Consider the following 20,620-nt stretch of genomic DNA (forward strand, 5'->3'; position numbering starts at 1 on the left):
TGCCCTCTCCTTTCACATAAGATAACTTCTCTCATACTCTCTCACTTCGATTTTCGCATCCAATTTTTTTTTTTGTAATGGTGGTATCCACTTATTTTTTCTCTACAATATAAGATAAGCATCTTATGTAAAAAGAAAGTAATAAAGTCATATATATATATATATATATATATATATATATATATATATATATAGGGGAAAGTGTTAGTTATTTTAAATGACATAAAGTTATGTCATTTTAAAAGAGAGATAGACACAAGAAAATATATGTTTATTTAAAATTTAAATTAAAAAAAATCACTCATTTTCTCTCCCATGATTTCCATTCCTTGTGTGTATCTCTCTCTTAAAATGACATAACTTATGTCATTTAAAATGACAAACACCAAATCCATATATATATATATATATATATATATATATATATATATATATATATATATATAAAATGCTTTTCTCCTTTTACATAAGAGAAGAGTTGTCTTTTACTGAGTCAAAAAAGTGGGGCCAGCTATTAGAAAATAAAATAAAAATAAAAACAAAACTTGGCACGAAATTCGATCTATGTGTAGGAATCAAATATTCTCTCATGTAAAAGGAGAAAAACATTTCCCTTATATATATATATATATATATATATATATATATATATATATATATATATATATGAGTTCGTCTTTTCTACCGTAAAAAAATTATCTACATTAAACCCAAATCAACGTTCGTTTTTGGAGTACATTACTAATACCCGAATCGAAGCTCTTCAATAATTGTACGTGAGATCAATGACTTCAAGAATAATCATCAAATATCGACAAGTGACATATATGAAATTGCTTAATCTATGTTAGAAATGAACCTATTTGTTTTTAAAAAAACTTCAATACATTAAAGAAAGATTATCAAGCATAGATAATAGTTCACATATATAAGATTAACTATGTTATGTTAGAAATGCACCTCTTCTTTATAAACTATTAATTTCAATGTGTATGATAAGGTGTGTCTACATAAGAATCACTCCTGGAAACAACTTTCAATTTGCTCCCTCGGTTATATCCCCTCCTCTGAAGAAAAAAAAAAAAAGTACATCTTTTGATTTTTTTTCAGGTGGAAAAAAAATTCCACTAGGGGATTGCAGATTAGACTGAATAAGATATGAATCAACTGACCTGGATTAGACTTTTTTCTATTTTTTGTATACAGATTATACTTTGACTTAAATATATATAAGATTTATCACTTATGTACAAAATTTTAAATTTGACATGACTTAGTTCAATGTAGGCTAAATTATAAATTGACCTATATTTAAAAAATAAATAAAGGGCCCAACTTAGACTAACATGCCTGTTTAAACTTATTAAGCCTTCAAGAATTTTAAAAAAAGAATATAATATTATTTTATTATTTAATGTTATTAAAATAATAATTTTATTTAAAATAAATAATACGATATTCAAATTTTGTAAAAGGAAAATCATGACCTCTTTTTCAAATAGATTTTTATAAGATTTAAATCTGTTTTAAATAATAAAAAAATTAAGAAAGATCTATTTTATTTTACTGTAGCATAATTCTAACTATTAGCAATGACGAATAACTTGAAAGAAAAGAGAGAGAAAGCTCCGCAAGAGAACCTGATTTAGTTGCTGATAGGAAAATGGTTAGAATGGGAATCTTGTGAATGATGCGTTTTTAAGTGTCAGAATATACTTAAAAAGTGAAACTATAAGTTGCGTGGTTCTCGAGCTCACATAAAAAATAATTGTCACTTTGATCACTAACGTGGTAGCTCCAAGTCAACATCACATGTAATGAACAAAATTCCAACACAAACCAATTCCTTTTACCTACGTCTCCATTTACAGTTGCTGGTCGTCCATTTCAGAAACCAAGCTCCAATTACAGTTTCAATATAACAAACAACCTTAATAAGAAACCCTTCTCTCCCAAAATTTAATCTACTTCAACTGCTGTTTCATCACATGGGTGTCTCAAATTTGTCATCTTTCACTCTATAAGCATCACAAAGCCATGGTCTTACCAGTTTTTAATCAGCTTTTAATGCCAAGTTGCTAACTTGATACCACTCATAAGGTGCTACCCAAAAATTCATGGCACCCTCTATTCCTTTTGTTCTGTTATCCCTTCTGTTGATTGCAACAAGTGGTTATGTGCAACCCCATGAAGAGGGTTTCATCTCTGGGGTCATATCTGATAAGGGTCTTGATTTTGCCAAGGATTTGCTGATACAGGAAGGTATTGCATCCATTGTTCAGCTTCAGCTGCCTGAGATTGAGAACTCTGTTCAAGTCCCACTTGTTGGAAATGCTAAAGTTGTTCTTTCTAACATCACAATTGAGGATATTCAAATCAATTCTTCATCTATTACGACAGGAGAGACTGGTATTGTTCTAGTTGTTTCAGGTGCCACTGCCAATTTGAGCATGAGCTGGAGGTATTCTTGCAGCACTTGGTTAATCCCAATTGGAATTTCAGATAGTGGGAACGCTTCAGTGAAGGTATAAAACTAATATTTTCGTCATGTTTATATATACTTTATGTTGTCGTTTAATATTTTTCCTATAGCTGCAGTTGCAGAAATTTGTTATAGTTTTGTTTGAATTGTAGTTACATAGTTGTGTTATGTTTTAATTCAGAATGTTGTACCTTGAAACAAATAACAAATGTTTTCATAAAGTTGATTGTTTTTGTCAAAATTGGTTTGCCTGGTTTTCCTTAGGAATATATGACAAAGAATGTTGGAATTGCATTGTGACTCGTCTTGCAATTGTAATTAAATCAACTAAGTTAAACTTAGCCATTTCTTATAACAAGTGGATTTGAAACCATAGCTCTCAAGTTCATGGAACTAGTTAGCTAATGAGTATTTTGATTGCTGTGCCCTGTGTAGAATAAAATTTCAGGATTCATAATTTTGTGCATGTAAGTGGAGTTTAATACAAGATTGCAAAAGGAAGAAGAAGTATATCTATAATTATTTGTTACCTTTGGAAAGGTTGTAGATAAAATGGAAATCATCAACAAATAAATGTGATGGGTTTTCAATTTTTTGTTCAAATTAGAACTCAAGGTAATAAGCCAAATATAATTGACGCTGGAGATTAAAAAGCAAAAGAAAGAAAAAAGGTGTTGTATATAGGTGTACAATTAAAAAAATAAATGTATTTCAGTTTCAGTATCTAATACACACACACTCATGTTGTTCAATCAACAATATCCCTCATTCAGTTATGTTGTGCTATGTTTGGAAGGTTAGAGGCATGCAATTGGGGCTAACAGTAAATTTAAAGAACCAAGAAGGAACTCTTAAGTTGGATCTCTTAGATTATGGATGTTATGTGGGAGATTTATCTATAAAGTTGGACGGTGGGACAGCTTGGCTTTACCAAGTGTAAGCAATCTTCTCTGCCATGTTTCTGATAAATGGTTACTATTCACATCTTCTTTCTTAGAGAATTATTCTTTGCTTATTGGTGATTGGTGTTCTCACATTCCCATAGGGAAGAGTTTGGTAAACAACTACAATATCAAAGTTATATTTCAACTTTATTCTTTATTGCTTTGTTCTTTAGTCTAGTGTGACATGAAACGGGGAATACAGAGCTAAAATTTCTAGATTAATATGAATTGTTGCTTTATTTTTTTAGGATCAGTTTGCCAAGTGCAAAGTTTTAGGTCTTGTGGTCTCTTATATGTGGTGAACTTGGACTAAAGAATAAGTGCATCTATTCCACTTTACTGCCTCTTTTCCTGGTGAAGTAGCTAGACTTCTTATTTAGATAGATCTGTCTTTGATTTCATAAAGATATGATGGTTCTTAATTAACTGAAGTTAAGAAAAACCATAGAGTTAATTTTTCTGCATGATGTTTTTGTTTTTGGAATAAGGACCTTTTGTGAGTAATATTATTGAAGTGTACTCCCTTCCAAACATCTGTTGATTGATATCATAGAATCATTTTCCTTTCATGATAATGATATTATGAACTTTGCTTATGTTATGGTCCTATATATATTTAATGAAGATAATATGCCATTTACTTTTTTATGTTTGTTTCAGGCTAGTTGATGCTTTTAAAGGGAATATAGCATCTGCAGTTGAAGAGGCCATTTCAGAGCAGATAAGAGAAGGGATAGAAGAGCTTGACAATTTATTGCAATCTCTTCCAAAGCAAATCTCACTAGACAAAACTGCTGCACTAAATGTTTCTTTCGTTGGCAATCCTGTGTTGAGTAATTCCTCTATTGCGATTGCACTTGATGGTTTATTTACAGGGATAAATGAAGTTTTAGCACCTCAAGGTTACCAGAAAGGATTTAAGATTTCTTCTGCCTGTGGTGGTTTACCAAAGATGATAAAGGTTTCAATACATGAAAATGTGTTCAAATCTGCTTCCCTAATTTACTTCAATGTAAGTTTCTGAAATTTTTACTTATTATTTTACACGTCTTAGTCCAATCACAGTCTTTTTTAATTGGAGCTCTATGTATGATGTGTATTAGCTTCTTATAACCTGTTGCATATGATCTAACCTAGGATTGCTAATGATAAATTAGTTTGCAACTTTTTAGGCTCTGAGATTGTCAAAACACTGCCGAAGAAATTGTTTGTGCTTTATATGAAACCAAGATTGTTTGGGCCTGTTGAGATATATAGTCCCACATTGGTTGTATGTGCAACTAATGTGGAGTTTATCAGAGCCTCGCCGCCCCCCACGTTCTCTTGTGGCATTTCTTAGCACAGGTAGGCTGAGCTTGTTGCATTGTCCACTCTTCAAGCCCAATGGGCTCTCGTGTGAGGGGGCGGGTTGAGATATATAGTCCCACATTGGTTGTATGTGCAACTAATGTGGAGCTTATAAGGCCTTGGGCACTCCCACCCTTTGAGCTAGCTTTTGGAGTGGTGTATCCCAAGGTTCTTTACAGGGCCAAAACATTGTGTTTCCTCAGTTTGCATGCTTCCATCATTTATATACAAATATTAGTGGTTTGTGTTCTTTAATGAATGTTGGTTTTGAAACCATTGGTTGGGTGCTCTGATGTTGTTGGAATCTCACTGAATTTGGGATAAAAGGATTGTTTTTCCTGAGCTCGAATAGACCTTAGGTGGGTTAGCTGCATCACAATATCTTGGAACTGAGTTCTTTATCTAAAAAATTTATTAAAAAATATGACAGAATAGTGCTGATTCGATTTTGAGGACGAGCCATGAAGTTGCGTTAAGATTGCTCCTTGTGACCGAAGGTAACAGGTTCGAATCTGGAAAATAATTTATTTGTAGAAATCCAAAAGTAAGGCTACATACAATGGACTCTCACCCTTACCCTAGCAAGTCAACCCTAGCAAGTCAGGGAACCTTGTGCATCAGGGTTTACCCTTTAGCACTGATTCAGTTTTATAAACTAATTGGACGGCTTCAACTAACTGTTCACACTTCAAGCATTTATGTTGGATGCTTTTACATTATTATAGAAACTGAAATGTAGTTTAATAGTTTATGTTGTTCTTGGGTTCAGGCAGGTAATATGCAATTGATTGTTGATGAACTACCAGATCAGAACATTTTGAACACTGCTGAATGGAGATTCATAGTTCCCAAATTATACAAGCGATATCCAAATGATGACATGCAGCTTAATATATCAGTATCTTCTCCACCAGTTATACAAGTGACCTACCAAGATATTGGTGCTACTATTTTTGTAGATATAATAATTGATGTTCTGGAAGGTGGTGAAATCATACCAGTTGCATGCATCTCAGTGGTATGTTTAACTCCACAAATGGAAGCTAATGTGCTTAATTTAGTAGCTTTATCTCATTATGTATTTTTCAACATTCAAATTAAGCTTCATGACATTCAAACTTTTCACTCTTTTGTCTTCATATTGTCATATACAAAACATAGCCAAGTTTTGAAGTGTTGACAAAAGTTTCAATGTTGCCTATAATATTTTCTGTGTCAGCATGCACGTGATCCCATTTATCAGTTAAGAGTGTGGCCATGATCATTATCATATCTAATACGTTTGATTAATTTTGCTTATGCCACAGGATATTAGTGCTTCATGTGGTGTGGAAATAGTCGGAAACAATATTGCTGGCAGGCTCAAATTACAAAAATTTTCCACATACCTGAAATGGAGCAAAATAGGGAAACTGCACATGCATCTGATTCAGGTAAATCAGAATAAATGTATTCACATTTTCAGCTTGCAGATATGCATTTTTTTTATTCTAATTCTGTACATATGTAACATCATCTCATGTACCCAGAAATAATTCTTATTTATATTTTCAATTATATGATTGCTAAACCTTAACCATTGTCCAATATGCTAACTATGAATCTTACTCTTCAACTTTGTAAATATCTGCAGTCACTGATGTCAACTGTCCTCAAAACCATCATCCTACCTTACCTGAACTTCGAATTAAAGAGAGGGCTCTCATTGCCAATTATTGATGGTTTTGGTTTTCAGAATGCTAATATCTTGTACAACCATCCATGGATTGCAGTGTGTAGTGATGTTTTCTTCTTAGAAGATTACTATCTTAGTCACCAGTCACCCTATGTATCATAATACTTTTGTGGTAAGGCAATAAGCAACCTACCTAGATTGTTGTAAAGTGTAAAGAAAATATATAAGCCTACTATATATAATGTGTACATAACACCATTTATATACCTTTTGGATTCAGCCTACTATAAGCCATGCTTCCATGAAGATTACTTGTTAAAAATTAATACGATTATTATTATTAGTTTTTAAGTACAGTTTCATATAGTTAAAATAAAATTGAGAAAAATGGGAACCAACACAATGTGCAAAACCCTCAATTAATAAAGAGAAAAACCACATGCTACAATCTCTCTCTGAATGCAAGGAGAGAAAATTATCACTTTCTCGAGTTAAGAAAATACAACACACTTAGAAAACACTCGGAAAATACTACATATATTATTTTTTCTTAGTTTGGAATGATAAAAAATAGAGAATGGATTCTATTTGTGGCCTAAGGATGATTTACGCATTTAGCATTGCTCTGAATTTCTTCTGCGTTCCGCAATTAGCACAAGCAATTTCCGCAATTATCAACTTGTGTCAATCGTGCTTGAAGACAATCCAAAAGAACCATAAGTCACTAATTCAATAGTGCATAGATTATGTACCAAAAAAAAAAAAAAAATAGTGCATAGATTGTCTAAAGCCACGGAAAGTGGCGTTTTACGTCATCTGTTACATCAAACAATCACTTATTGTCACTTTTGATGAATTTTCAAAATCTTTCCATTTGTGTCATTTACATGCTGTTTACATTTCTGATATATCATAGAAGGATTGACATCATATACATTTAGGGAAATACTTTTATTATGTAGTAGGAAATTAGTTATCTCATGTTGTAGAAATAAAATTACAAATGAGACTCACAGATAAAAAGAGAGAAAAAAAAAGAGTGGTGGGACTCATCCCTCTTTTGTGTGTATAGAAAAATTATTTCTCTCATTTAAATGAGATAAATATAACACATAAATTTATTAGCATTGATTGGTTTTGTCATAACATCTGCTAGGTTTTTTGTTTGTGCCATTTTTTTGTGTGCTTGTATGTTCAAAATAACCTCATCACTTGTTCCACTTTATCTTTCTCATTGCAACATTTACTAAGTCACTACTTCAAGTTATGCACAAGGCAAATCAACGTGTTGACAAACGCAAAAAACAGCATTGTGTGTGGCAACGTTAAACTTGAAGGTTGATGAATGCATGTTAGTTGTAATAACTTTTGTTTCACATGTCCAATTCTAGCTGAAGCAATATTGTTGAAATGCCATTGAAAAGCTGGTGATACATACTTTTTAATATATCTTTTAGGAAAATTATGTACCCAAAATTTTCAAAAAAATTAATTCAAGCAGGCTTTTGTTTATTCAGTAGTGAGCCCACTTGACCTAGCCCATTAAATAATATTGGTTTTGTTCATATTAAGGTTTGTGTTTGGCCCATCCATCCAGACAGGCTTTTATCTACTATTTCGGCCATGTATGAATAGCCTATTTAGAGGTCCAACTAGTTCGAAAGATGTCACTTTCAGCTTAAGTTTATTTACAATAAGGGTAATATTAATATTATGTAACTGGAAAACAAATCCCTTTTCTGCACAAACAATGAAAACACGGGGTCCACAATTTTTCTTTTTCTTTTTCTCCTATCACTTTCTCTCTCTTCACTTTTGTCTCTGCTGGAAAAAATTGGACAATTGCAGTAACATAATACTTGTATTACCCTTACAATAATACCCCTAATCAAATATTAATTATGTTTTAATGAACTTATCAAAACAATTTGTAAAACCAATTTAATGTACTAATCATAGTTTGTTAAGTAATTGTTCAGAGTATATAGGTATCCATTCGGTATGGTTACTACCTATAAATATATGAGCCTAGATACGAATCTGTTGCCCGGAGAAAATAATAAAAATACCTGCGTAAGACTGAAATTTTGAGTATGTAGCCGGGTAGAGCTGGCAAAATGGGCCGAGCCCGCCGGGCTGGCCCGCCCCGCCCGCCAAACGGGGCGGGGCAGGCTGAGTTTTCTAAACCTGCTGCCCGCCAATCCCGCCAGCCCGTCCGGGCTGATTTTTTTTTTTTTTTTTTTAAATTTTTAGTGTAAAATGTGACGGGCTTGGCGGGCAGAGATATCTAGCCCACCTTCAATGGCGGGGCGGGGCGGGCCAGCCCGGTTTTTGGCGGACTTTTGGCGGGCAGGGGCGGGCAACCCGCTTTGCCACCTCTATACCCGGGTACTATGTATATATAACGATAGATTTTTATTTTACTCCAATGTAAAATTAAAAAAATCTTATTTTATATTTTAATAGTTGATTTTTGTTGATCTAATAGCTGTAATTTATTGAAGAGTAATAATTAATTAATAGATATAACTCAATAAACTACAAAAATCAACCGTTAAGTTTGAGAATAAGATTTTTTAATCTACATTAAACTTTTAACATCCCCCCTCTTTATATGTATATAGTTTACAAGATAAGTTATTTTACCTACTCTCATTTTACCTACTTTTGTCACCCCTTTCATTACGGTTCGATTACAATCTAATTCAATGGTTCATATTTACGAAATAAAATAAACCCTTTTTTCTCTTTCTTTCTCCTCACTTCCTCTCACACCCTTTCTCTCTCATCCCCTTTCTCTCTTCCTCGGCTGCAGCAACCATCCTTCTTCTTCTTCTTCTTTTGTTTGAAAATTGCAATCATCCTTCTTGACACACTTGTATTTGACAGATCCAAAATCAAAAGGCAACACGATAAATTAGATCAGGGGTACGAATGACTAAGAATGGTTTGAAACCTCAAATCTGGATTTGGACGATCCTTTTTTTTTTTGATAAATTGGACTATCCTTTCTTGTGATTCATAAATGAAATATATCAATATATATATTATAATTGTTAAGTTCTTTTAATTCATAGTTTCACAAAAAGCAATGATATGGGATGAAGCCATGAATCTGATCCTATTACATAAAAATGGATAAACCCATTTCGCACAAGCAGACACCGGCGATGAAGGAAAAAAAATATCTCATGTATGGCGTAGAGGAAGAGAGAAAGGGGAGGAGAGAGAAAGGGTGTGGGAGATGTAAGGACCCGCACCGTTAATTAAGGAAGTTAATTAATTAATTATGAGAAATTAGGAAATAATTCTATAATTGACCCTAATAATTATTATGAGGCTTAAATAATTATGGTAAGTGATTAATAATGCTGAAAGTCGCTTTTCTGACGAAAAGTGCAGATATCGATTCTGCTACTCAGTATAAATGTGTACTAATGAAGTATCCCGGAAAATTATAATAAGTGTGGAAATATTCCTAGAATAATATATAGGACTTGTAAAACAAGTTTCGAGTTAAAATAATGAGAACTGGTGCCAGAACTGATACTGGCTATAGAAAAAGCGCGTTCCGAAAAGGTGCTGCGAAAAATAAAATAAAAATATAATAAATCTTAGAAAACTGAGTAGGTTCAGAACCCAAAATTTGAGATTAAAATGTTAAGCGTAGCTATTATTTCTAATATTGTGTGATTACACTTAAGTGGACTATATATACTAGTGGGCTCTAAACCCTAGGCCATGTTGAGGCTGCCTACGTGAGGAATTTCTGAACCCTCTTCAGCTGCCACCCTTCCTCTACCATTCCTTAGCCATTTTCTTCTTGAACTTCACCAAAGGGACCTCCTTTGCTTCTTGTTCCTTCACCTTTTTAGTGGAGTGTTGTGAGGACAAGCCTTGTGTGAGTGAAAGGTCCTTGTTTTCTGAGTTTAGGCTGCTGTGTTGAGGAGTTTTGTAGGCTAAGTTGATGTTCATCTTTGGTGAGATCCATTCCCTTGTTTTTGGAGGCTTCAAGGAGCCACCTTTGAGTAGAAAGGTCCAAGCTTGTGTTGTATTTTCGTGGCTTGGCAAAGTCAGAACCTTGGTGTGTGGTTGGAGACCTCTTTGCTGTCTCATTTTCGGAGTTGTGAGCCTTGGAGGTATACCATGATCACCTCATTGTCTTTTTGAGGTTTTAAGCTTGTTTAATCGGTTAAAAAGTAAAACTCGGATCATTTAAGTAAATGAACATGTTTCTGAGTTCTTAACATGCTTATGAACATCTGTTTAGGGAGTCATTGGACTCTCAATCGCTTTTGGACCCTTAAAATTGGGATTATGCAGAAGTCTGTTCGAATTTCTGAATTCTATTGAAGAAGTATTCGAATACTTTTTGTGTAGTATTCGAATACTTGTTCACTTGTAATTGAATACTCCTTACTGGAGTATTGAAATACTTTCCTGGGAAGAAAAGTATTCGGATACCTATGAAGAAGTATTCAAATACTGAAGAGTATTCGAATACAAGGTGTGTGGCATTCGAATACCTCTGGGTATTCGGATACTGAGTGGGAAAGTATTCAGATACCTTGTAGTATTCGAATACTTAAGTGAAAGTAGTCGAATACTTTCTGGAAAGCTGGAGTATTCGAATACTACTTGTGGAGTATTCAAATACCTCCTGCAGAAACAGCGTGGAATGAGTTAAAATGAGTAAGAAAGCCTTAATCACTTAATGTAATCTTGAGTAATGATTATTGATGATTAATTATTGTATAAACAGATTGTGATTGTGCTGTTTGTGGGCCTTGAGCTGTGTGGACTCTTGGCTTGGATAGTTAGCTTGCAAGGTAAGCTTTCGTGTCCTCAGTTTAGCCATTGTGTGGTTCCACCATACCCCATGGGGGAATAGTTTATATGCATGTTGTGTTTACATGCTTTGATAATTGAAAATGTTGTTGAGCTTTATGTGCAATGGCTTTTAATATGTATGTGTTGTTCCACTTAGACGGTTAGCCTGAGTATGTGGCGTCATACAAGACGGTGACACTGTGGGTGGTGCAAGTGGCGTCTTGCACTAGTGTAGGTAATAGACGTATTCCTGCATTCTCTGGCCAGTAGATTAGTTATGACACACATGACATGATTATCTGCTACATTGCACTATTTTGGAACTTATACTGTTAAACTGTTTTTGAACTTATATTGCACATGTAAGTGAGCTTGGGGTGGAAGATCCTTGAGGACTCCTTGTCTTACTGAGATTTTTGTTTAGAGATCTCGCCTCACGTTTGGGGCACCATTTTCAGGTTCAGGTAATGCGGGGGTTGAGTCCTCTAGCGGCAGGAGGCCAGAGCTTAGCTGATACTGTTATTTATATGATGATATGTCTGGATGCTGGATTAAGTCTGTTGCTTTATGTTATTAGCTTGGTATGATTATTGTCGCTGCTGTTGAGACTATATTAGGCTTTGTTGCCTTATTTGGTGAGCATGGGGATTTTCCACGCCACATTGTTTGACTTTGTCTTAATTTAGATGCGAATTGTAATAATGTATCAGGATATTGTCCGTGCTACGTGTTGTAGTCTCGTGATTATAGATACTCACTGTTAACTTATTTATTTATGAGGTATTTCAGTTAGCAGTCTTTTGCAATTTACATACAGGCGATGTTTTTATGAAAATGGTTAAGTAATCAACTTGGCTAAGTTAATGACGTCATAATTGAAAAGAAAAATATATTCCGCAATTTTTAATTAAGTGTGGCTTAATACGATGACATGTTAACAAACCGGATATACACGGGGTGTTACAGGAGGAACTAAGGAGAAAGAAAGGGGAAAAAAGATTTATTTTATTTCGCAAATATGGACCGTTGGATTAAATTGTAATCGAACGGTAATTAAAGGGGTAGGCAAAGGTAGATAAAATGGGAGTAGGTAGAATAACATATCCCATAGTTTACGGCATAATCAATTTACACGGTATAAGAATAAACAATGTATCTAATTTTATGGATACATTATTCTGCCTACCTTTTCCTACTTCTTTGAGTACCGTTAGATTTTAATCCCATCTAATGGTGGAGATTTGCGGGATAAAATAAATATATTTTTCATTTCTTTCTCCTCATTTCCTCCCCTACCCTTTTTCTCTCCTGTCCTTTCTCTGCACTACACGCGTTTTGGGATAACATCTTTGAAAAAAAATTTCTTACTAAATATCAAAGGAAAACAGTAACTCATTTTTATGTTCAGATCATTTACAAGGTTAAGTCTTTTGTGTAATCAACTTCTTATTAGCCACTCTCCTATCTTTCGAAATTTTTTTATCTCTGCACCAAGGTTTCAAAATATGAACTAGTTGGTGCTATAATCCAATATATTCATGGTTGTACTTCTGGTTGGGTTAGATTTGAACTTATAGAAGAACAAAAAATCAATCTCTGTTAAACATTTTTCGGATAGTATGAATGTGCTAGCGAGAAAGGGGAGGAAAGAAAAAAGGTGTAGGAGAAAATAAGGAGAAAGAAAGAGAAAAAAATGATTTATTTTTTCTTGCAAATCTTCACCGTTAAATGAGATTAAAATTTAACGTTGTTAATAGGGGTAGGCAAAGGTAGGCAGAATAACCTATCCTGTAATTTTATATATTGATAAATTTGCATTTAACCTCTCTCATATTTAATATATATGTGAGTCTAATTAGTATCAATCGCTAAAATTGAAAACATAACTTATGCAAAATAATCATCTCCCCTACTCTTTGCGTCTCCTCCTATATATAAATTGAGTAAACCAAAATATTAGTAACAACTTCATTAGATTAGCTCATACATGTGAATCAGCCTGACTGTTCTGTCCTTGAGACAGAGATGTCCAACCCAGTAGGCTGGTACATTGATCTTGGATCTAGTGCCTTCTCCAAGGTATCTATGAATGAGATACCCTTGAGTCAAGCAGATCACTGTACACAGAATATTGTAATGGCGTTAGCCAATGGGGTGTGTGTGTGTGTGCACAGCGACAACATAACAGTAAGAGAGAGAGCGTAACGTACCTTTAGGGTTTACCTTGTATTTATAGAGGTTACCTATGGGTAGTATGGATGGGCCTTTAGTACCTCTGATGAGGGCCTAGCCCTGTTTGCTATGCTGTCGTATTAGGATTAGTATCCTTGATGGATATCTATCCTTTGTTAATATCAATCTGTATCTTAGATTGCCACTTAATGGGCCCATTATATGGGTCTATAACAGTTACCCCTCAGCCCGGCTACCTGGGTGTCCGGGTAGTCGGGGTGGACTTACGTGTGCATCTCTTCAGGTTTTTTCCCCTGAATGTGTTCGTGTTTTCAAAGGCTTTGCATGCTCTATTTGTGATGGAATTTTTTCCGTACGGGGTGTCCCTTGCCCCTTTATGTCGACGGGTTGAGCATCAACCCGGTGAGATATGTTGTGTATCCCACCTTCTGGCCGGGTATAATCCCGAGCTGTCGGGTTCCTACAGCTGTGTTATCCCGTGATGTGACTATGTAAGCATATATGTTTATGTCGAGTCCTTTGTTTATGCCGTGTTCACCGCCACTTTCGCTCGTTGCACTGCTTTGCTGGTTGAGCATCAACCATGTTCCTACTCCGAGTTAGGAATACGCTTAAGTTGTTCGAATCTCACTGGCGGGTTGCCTTTAAGCGTTATACCGTAACTCGAATTATGCCTTTACGCCTGTTTGTTTGGTCGACGGGTTGTGAATCAACCCATCGAGTCTTTCATGGGGTAGCCAGGTAGAAGATGTGCTTTGGTAGTCGTGAGTTGACTATTGAGTTGCCCCATGTGTCAACGCTTAACCCGGTTAACAGTTGTATGAGTATATATCTTGTCTTATCTGTTGGTTTGGAATTGCACTCATTTCACTCTGCCACGTGGTACAACCCGCGTGCTTTAGCGTACTGCAGCTGTTTTGAGTCATCACTGCATTTCGTGCGCATTTATTGCAGCATCGTTTCAGTTGTCTAATCATTGCTTTTTGGGGTAAATTGGCAGTAATGCCCTTGCCCCTTGGCTTTCTCCATGCTGTGGTTTCCGCGCATGATAACTGCGGTTTCCACCCACGATTGTGGCAGTTATGATTTGGCGAGCAGAAAGACCTAAATAGCCTTGACCATTGCTATTCACGACCCCCGTGGTCACTAGTCATGGCTATATAAGCCTCTGTTTCCCCTTACATGTTTTCGTTTGCCTTCTGAGCATTGTGCATCAACTTCATTTCGTTTACTCCCAGCATTTCAAACTCAGTTTTTCATCTTTCTTTCAACAGGTATTTCACACATCTTCACTTTTTTGCTGTTTCTGTTTTGTCATTTTGCATTTGAACAATTTCTTGCCAGTATGCTTTTTAAATTTGAAGTTGCATATCTTCCTTCGTCGATTATTGTTATTCCTCCAGAACCTATGAAAAGCTCCCATAGTTTGTATCTTTCAGAACTTGTGTGTTCCCTCCTGTCGTCCTGATGGTTAATACATCGCCTTCCTCCTTCTCCTTCCTTTGCTATTTGACATTTAGCGTTTTTCAATTTTTTGGCCAAATAAGAGGAAACAACTCTTTTTCTTCAGCTGTTTGTTTAAAAGGGAAGAGGGAGGAAGATCCTGATTTTTTGAAAAAGATTCCTCCTGGTGCCCATTTTTGACTTTGAGGGATTCCCAGGACCGAAGAAGAAGAGCAGAAAGCTATGCTTCGAGGATGCCGTGGTGGTAGAACTCGGAAAAGGGCCAGAGTGTTGCATAGGGAGTTAGGGCCTCACCGGGATAGAGGTTGCTCTTCCCAGGATAAAGGTCTCATGAAAAATAGTCCTTCACGTCTGTCTTCTCAACCCGGGGCTGTGCTTTCTTGCCAGCACATGCCCACTTCGGGTTCACGTTCAAAAACCCGTGCCTCCCCTCATCATTCCACTGTCTTAGGAGATGTTCCATGTTATTCTTGCGTCTATTTGAGTGCTAAGCTTGTCGAGCAAGGATGTGACTCGTTGGCCGAGTCCACCTTGGAGAGTTGCCGACATGGGATTTTTGTTGGATCGATGTCGGCATCTTGTGAGGGAAATGATCCGATTACTATTTCGACGTGCCGAGCTTTTCATCTTCTAATGACTCGTCATCTAGTAGCATTTTTGATACAGGTATGCCCATTCTTTCCTTCTGATTTAAACTTTTTGTTTTTCTAGGCATTTATGGCATCCCTCCCTCAAAAGATAGTAGAGGAATCTGGTTCTGCCGAGTCACCTTCTGGGTCTCCAACTGCCTCATTGATATCCCAGTTTCCTTGGGTGACTCATGAGGTTTTGAATACCACGTCCGAGCATTCTTCGGAGGACGTGGCTGGGCTTTCTGTCGGGTTGGTTGAAAATTTTGACATCGTAACTCCCGAAGAAGACGAACCCGTATGTTCAGGAGGAACTGAAGAGGGTCCTTGCTTCTTTTTCTTCTACCGAGATTTCGTTACTTAACTCAGACTCCGGTTTCCCTTAACCGAATTTCAAATGGAGATACTCAATCATCTTCACATATGCCCTACACAACTCCATCCCAACGGGTGGGGTTTCGTTAAGGTATTCGAGCGATTTTTTGCCTACCTTGTTCTTCATCCTTCCGTTATGGTTTTCTTTTTCTTCTTTCAAGTTATCTCTTGCCGAACTGGTCGCGAACCGCCAGAACGAAAAGCTTGGATTACTGTTAGAGGTGTTCCTGGCCGTAAACTCTTTAAGGTCTACACTGAGTCTTTTAAAAGTTTTAAAGACAAGTTCTTTAAGGTTTGCGCGCATCCCAGTAAGGAGGTATGGTTTCTCCAAAACTGTGGTACCAAGGACGTAGAGGGTAAATTTTCCTTATGCTGGTCATCCGATCATTTCCAATTTCCTCCTTCAAGCTACCGCTTTAAAGAATCCCAGTTAGACTCCAATGATGCTAATACCGTGATCGCCATTGGTACATACCTTTAGACGCATCAGCATGCTAGCGTTGCATCTCTCATTTATAAGTCTCAAGAGGAGCTTGATGCCGAATTGAGTATGTGTGATTGCTATATTGAAGTGCTTTATATTGTGCTTAACAACTAATTGCATTATTTTGTTCTGTAGTTCCCCAAATGGAAAAGCAACCAAACGCTCCTCCCAGTTGGTTGGACGCACTGACCATGGGAAGAAAAGTTCCTCCGTCCGGGTTGTCACAGAAGGATACTTCCACCGGTTCGGAGAAGAAGAGGAAGGCGTCAAAGCTGAATCCGAAAAAGGATGCTGTCGACAAAACGAAGGCCAAGGTGATAGAAGCAAGCTAGGAACAAAGGCAAGGGGATCCTCGCCAAAAATGTTGCCCCCTCCTCTCCTCGTCAAGTGATGATGGCCCCTCCTCCTCCTTCGTCTTCCGGTTTGACCAAGCATGTTGTATGGCAATCCGGGTTGTCTGATGCTATTCGAGAGGCAGTTTGTCCGCCTGAGTCATTCTCCAGTGCAAACCCTTTTACAGCTGATGAAATTAACGTGCTGGATGACCTAGAACTCGGTGGCCTGAAGATGTCTGGGCTAACAAGATCATTGCGTTCGTTGAAGTGTAAGTATCTTCGTTCCCTTGATGACACTGCTGCTTCTCGGGAGAAAAAAGCTAAGACTGTTGCCGAGTTGCTTAAGGTGAAAGAGGATTTCTCATCGCTGAAGGAAAAATATGCCCAAAGTACGTTTGACTTAGGCAAAGCACAGGAATCCTTGACCCAACTTCGACATGATCATGACCAGCTCCAGTATATCCATGCCTGCAACAGCAAGAGTTTGAGTGATTTCAAAATCACATATGAGAAGGCGGAGGGGGAGATGAAGGCAGTGCAGGGAAAGTTGAAGGAAACCAGGGCCCAGTTGAGGGAGGCTCAAGACGAAGCTCAACTCTACTGGGTTGAGCTTGAAAAGGCCATCACTGGTTCCTTCTACAATGCATTAAGCGAACTGCAAGTTCTGAACCCATATTTTCTTTTGAATGTGGTTGGCTTAAGCCCTCGTGCATATGTTGTTGATGGTCGAATCATTTCTCCAGTTGCCGCCTCTCCTTCCCATGCTTCAGCTTCACCCTCCGAAAAAGCTGCCACTGTTGAGGATGGTGATGAGGTAACTAACCAATCCGAAAAAGAAGTTGAGTCGGCCGATCAATCCGGCAAGGAGGTTGTGATGCCGGAAGTTCCTTCTACCAGCAAGACAGACTGAAGGGCCGGGATGCCGGTTGGAGTTGTATTTTGTTGGGGCCTTTGGGCCCCTTTTTGATTTATCCTGAATACTGCCGGTTTTACTCCGGTTTGAATTTTACTCTTTAAGCATTATTTTTTTCGTCGCATATTGTGTTTTGACCATAGATGCATATATCTAGGTACTCAAATTTGCATAACCCGGTATGTCGTTGCTGAGTTGCATTATCTAAGCGTTCAACTTAGTCTTCTTGCGTATATGTAAGAAATCCTAACTCGGATCGTAACTCAGGATAATTTTCCTTTCAAAACTCAGTTTTTTACAAGTTATGTAAGAAATCCTACCCAAGTTGGTAATAGCTTATTACCGTAAGCTATCAACTCAAAATAGTTTACTAAACTCGTGCATCGTACGAGTACTTTATTCATGACCTGGCCCAGGTCAAAGCATCGTACGGATTTCGCTTTATGTCATTCTCGATGACGCATGTTTATTGAAACTTAACTTTTTTGCTAAGTTTGTATAGTCTGAATTTTTATTTCACTTTTATCTAAGGTAAAGACAATGCGGTTATATGTCCCTTTTGGCTCATAGACCGAAATAAGGAGCATTTTGACTTGATCAGAGTCGTTATGACACATTGCTCTTGTACCTCGGATGTCGAATTGATGCATCAAAATAAGATAAGGACAAATCTTTAAAAGAAAAGAAGCATTCCTCATTTATTGAAATCAAATTGTTGTCTACATGAATTTGCCGGTATATTCGGCTTTAGTCAAATCCCTAGTAGAGGAAAGAACTTAAATCAAAATTCAATTTTGAAATATTGAAGCGGAGGAGTGCAGATTTAGCTGTAGTATGTCTTCAGATTATCTGCATTCTAGGTCCGCTTAACTTCTTTGCCTTCGATTGTCTCCAAGATGTAAGCTCCTTTTCTGAGTTTTTCTCTAACTCGGTAAGGTCCTTCCCAATTTGCAGCTAGCTTTCCATCTTTGGAGTTTTTATTTCCGACATCTGCTCGTCTGAGTACCAGATCATTCTTTCCAAAGATTCTTGGCCTCACTTTTTTGTTGTACCGGACTGCCATGTGTCGCTTGGCTGTCACATCCCGGCAATGGGCCACAACCCGAACTTCGTCAGCAAGGTCTAATTCGGCAGTGAGTAAATTATTGTTCTGCTGCTCGCCGTGCTCGCTGCTATTTATCTTTCTACAAGAAGGTGCTCCGATTTCTACTGGGATCATAGCTTCGCAGCCATACATTAGTCGAAAAGGGGTTTCCCCTGTTGCAGTTTGGGTAGTTGTCCTGTATCCCCAGAGGACATAGTAGAGCTGCGGAACCCAGCTTTTTCCTTCATCAAACATGCATTTTTTCAAGCCTTCCACAATTATCTTATTTGCTGCTTCAGCTTGTTCATTTGACTGTGAGTGTTCTACAGATGCAAATCGATGTCTGACCTGCAAGTCTTTCATCAATTGTTGGAATCTTTTGTTAACAAATTGTGTTCCATTATCAATGATCACTTCACCTGGTATCCCAAATCTAAAAATTATGTTCCGTTCGAAGAACCTTTGCACTCTAGCCGAAGTAATTGTCGTCACTGGTTCCGTTTCTATCCACTTTGTGAAGTAATCTACTGCTACGAACAACCATTTTAATTGTCCTTCAACTGCTTTGAAAGGTCCTAGCAGGTCCATTACCCACTTAAAGAAGGGTCATGGTGCCGAGATATGTTTCAGCTCTTTAGGTGGGGCAATAATTAGCTTGGCATGCTTCTGCCAGCTGTCACATATTTTAACATGTTCTTTAGAGTCTGCTTGCATAGTCGGCCAGTAGTAACCGGCTCGAAGAGCCTTTTAAGCCAAAGCTTTGCCTCCCATGTGATGTCCATTGATTCCTTCATGTATCTCGGCCAGAACATATTCTTCCTCTTCCGAGTTCAAGCATTTCAACATGGGTACATGCAAACCCTTTCTAAACAGCTGACCCTGCACAATCGTATATTGTGTCGCATCTTGGACTAGCTTTCTAGATTCCAAGCGTTCTTCTGGTAACATTCCTTTTTCCAGGTAATCTACCATAGGTGTCCTCCAGTCTTTTGCCGAGGTTATCAGCATAACACAACTCGGCGTTGTTATGTTTTGTTGGACCACAGTTCTGTGGTTACCCGGACTTTTGGTGCTTGTCAACTTTGACAAGATGTCAGCTCGACTATTCTCCCCTCGAGGGATGTGAGTGACCTGCACCTCATCAAAATCAACCATCATTTCCTGAACCTTACTCAGGTATTTCATTAGCAAAGAACCTTTAGCCTGGTGCTTTTCCTCTATCTGCGAAGTTACCAGCTGTGAGTCACTGAATATTTGAACTTTTCTAGCTCCATGCTCTTTAGCCTGCATCAAACCGGCTATCAGAGCTTCATATTCAGCTTGATTATTTGAAGTTGGGAATCCCAAGTTCAAGGAGTGTTCAATTGTTACTCCTTATGGGTTTTCCAGTATGATCCCAGCTCCACTTCCTTTATTGTTGGAGGATCCATCCACGTAGACCTTCCATGCACCCCCAGACTCCCCATGTTCTGGGTTTAATGGAGTCAGCTCCATTACGAAGTCGGCCAAAGCTTGTGACTTGATGGCTTTCCGACTTTCATATGTTATGTCATACTCACTAAGTTCAATCGCCCAATTGGTCATTCTTCCTGCCAAGTTCGGTTTGTGCAAGACCTGCCGTATGGGTTGATTAGTTCTGACTATTATTTGGTGTCCTTGAAAATATGGCCGCAATCTTCTGGCCGCGAGCAGCAACGCGAAAGCCACTTTTTCTAGTTTTTGATACCTGACTTCCGCACCTTGTAAGGCTCTGCTTATGAAGTAAATCGGTTCTTGGCCTTCGCTAGTTTCTTTGATCAGCACAGCACTTATTGCTTCTTCCCCCACAGCCAGATACATGATTAAAATGTCTCTTGGGTTTGGCT

The 20,620-nt window shown here is 37.4% G+C and overlaps 1 protein-coding gene across 1 annotated transcript; it reads left to right on the forward strand.

Moving 5' to 3' along the window:
* Positions 1–1,849: 1,849 nt before the first annotated feature.
* Positions 1,850–6,723, forward strand: LOC133294264 (putative BPI/LBP family protein At1g04970). The gene is made up of 6 exons (XM_061492918.1): positions 1,850–2,525; positions 3,279–3,418; positions 4,087–4,438; positions 5,543–5,791; positions 6,081–6,206; positions 6,407–6,723. The coding sequence occupies exons 1-6, from the start codon at positions 2,118–2,120 to the stop codon at positions 6,608–6,610; spliced, it is 1,479 nt and encodes a 492-aa protein (XP_061348902.1). The 5' UTR covers positions 1,850–2,117; the 3' UTR covers positions 6,611–6,723.
* The last annotated feature ends 13,897 nt before the right edge of the window (positions 6,724–20,620 follow it).

Source organism: Gastrolobium bilobum, unplaced genomic scaffold (assembly GCF_033153095.1).
Source record: "Gastrolobium bilobum isolate Gb01-03AN ecotype WA unplaced genomic scaffold, APGP_CSIRO_Gbil_v1 utg78492, whole genome shotgun sequence".
NCBI lineage: Eukaryota > Viridiplantae > Streptophyta > Magnoliopsida > Fabales > Fabaceae > Gastrolobium > Gastrolobium bilobum.

What these genes read in the sequence shown, in the direction of transcription:
- LOC133294264 (XM_061492918.1), top strand. Translation starts at nt 2,118, where the DNA reads ATGGCACCCTCTATTCCTTTTGTTCTGTTATCCCTTCTGTTGATTGCA. An exon ending in GTGGGAACGCTTCAGTGAAG is followed by an intron (nt 2,526 to 3,278) that starts GTATAAAACTAA and finishes TATGTTTGGAAG; the next exon opens with GTTAGAGGCATGCAATTGGG. An exon ending in ACAGCTTGGCTTTACCAAGT is followed by an intron (nt 3,419 to 4,086) that starts GTAAGCAATCTT and finishes TGTTTGTTTCAG; the next exon opens with GCTAGTTGATGCTTTTAAAG.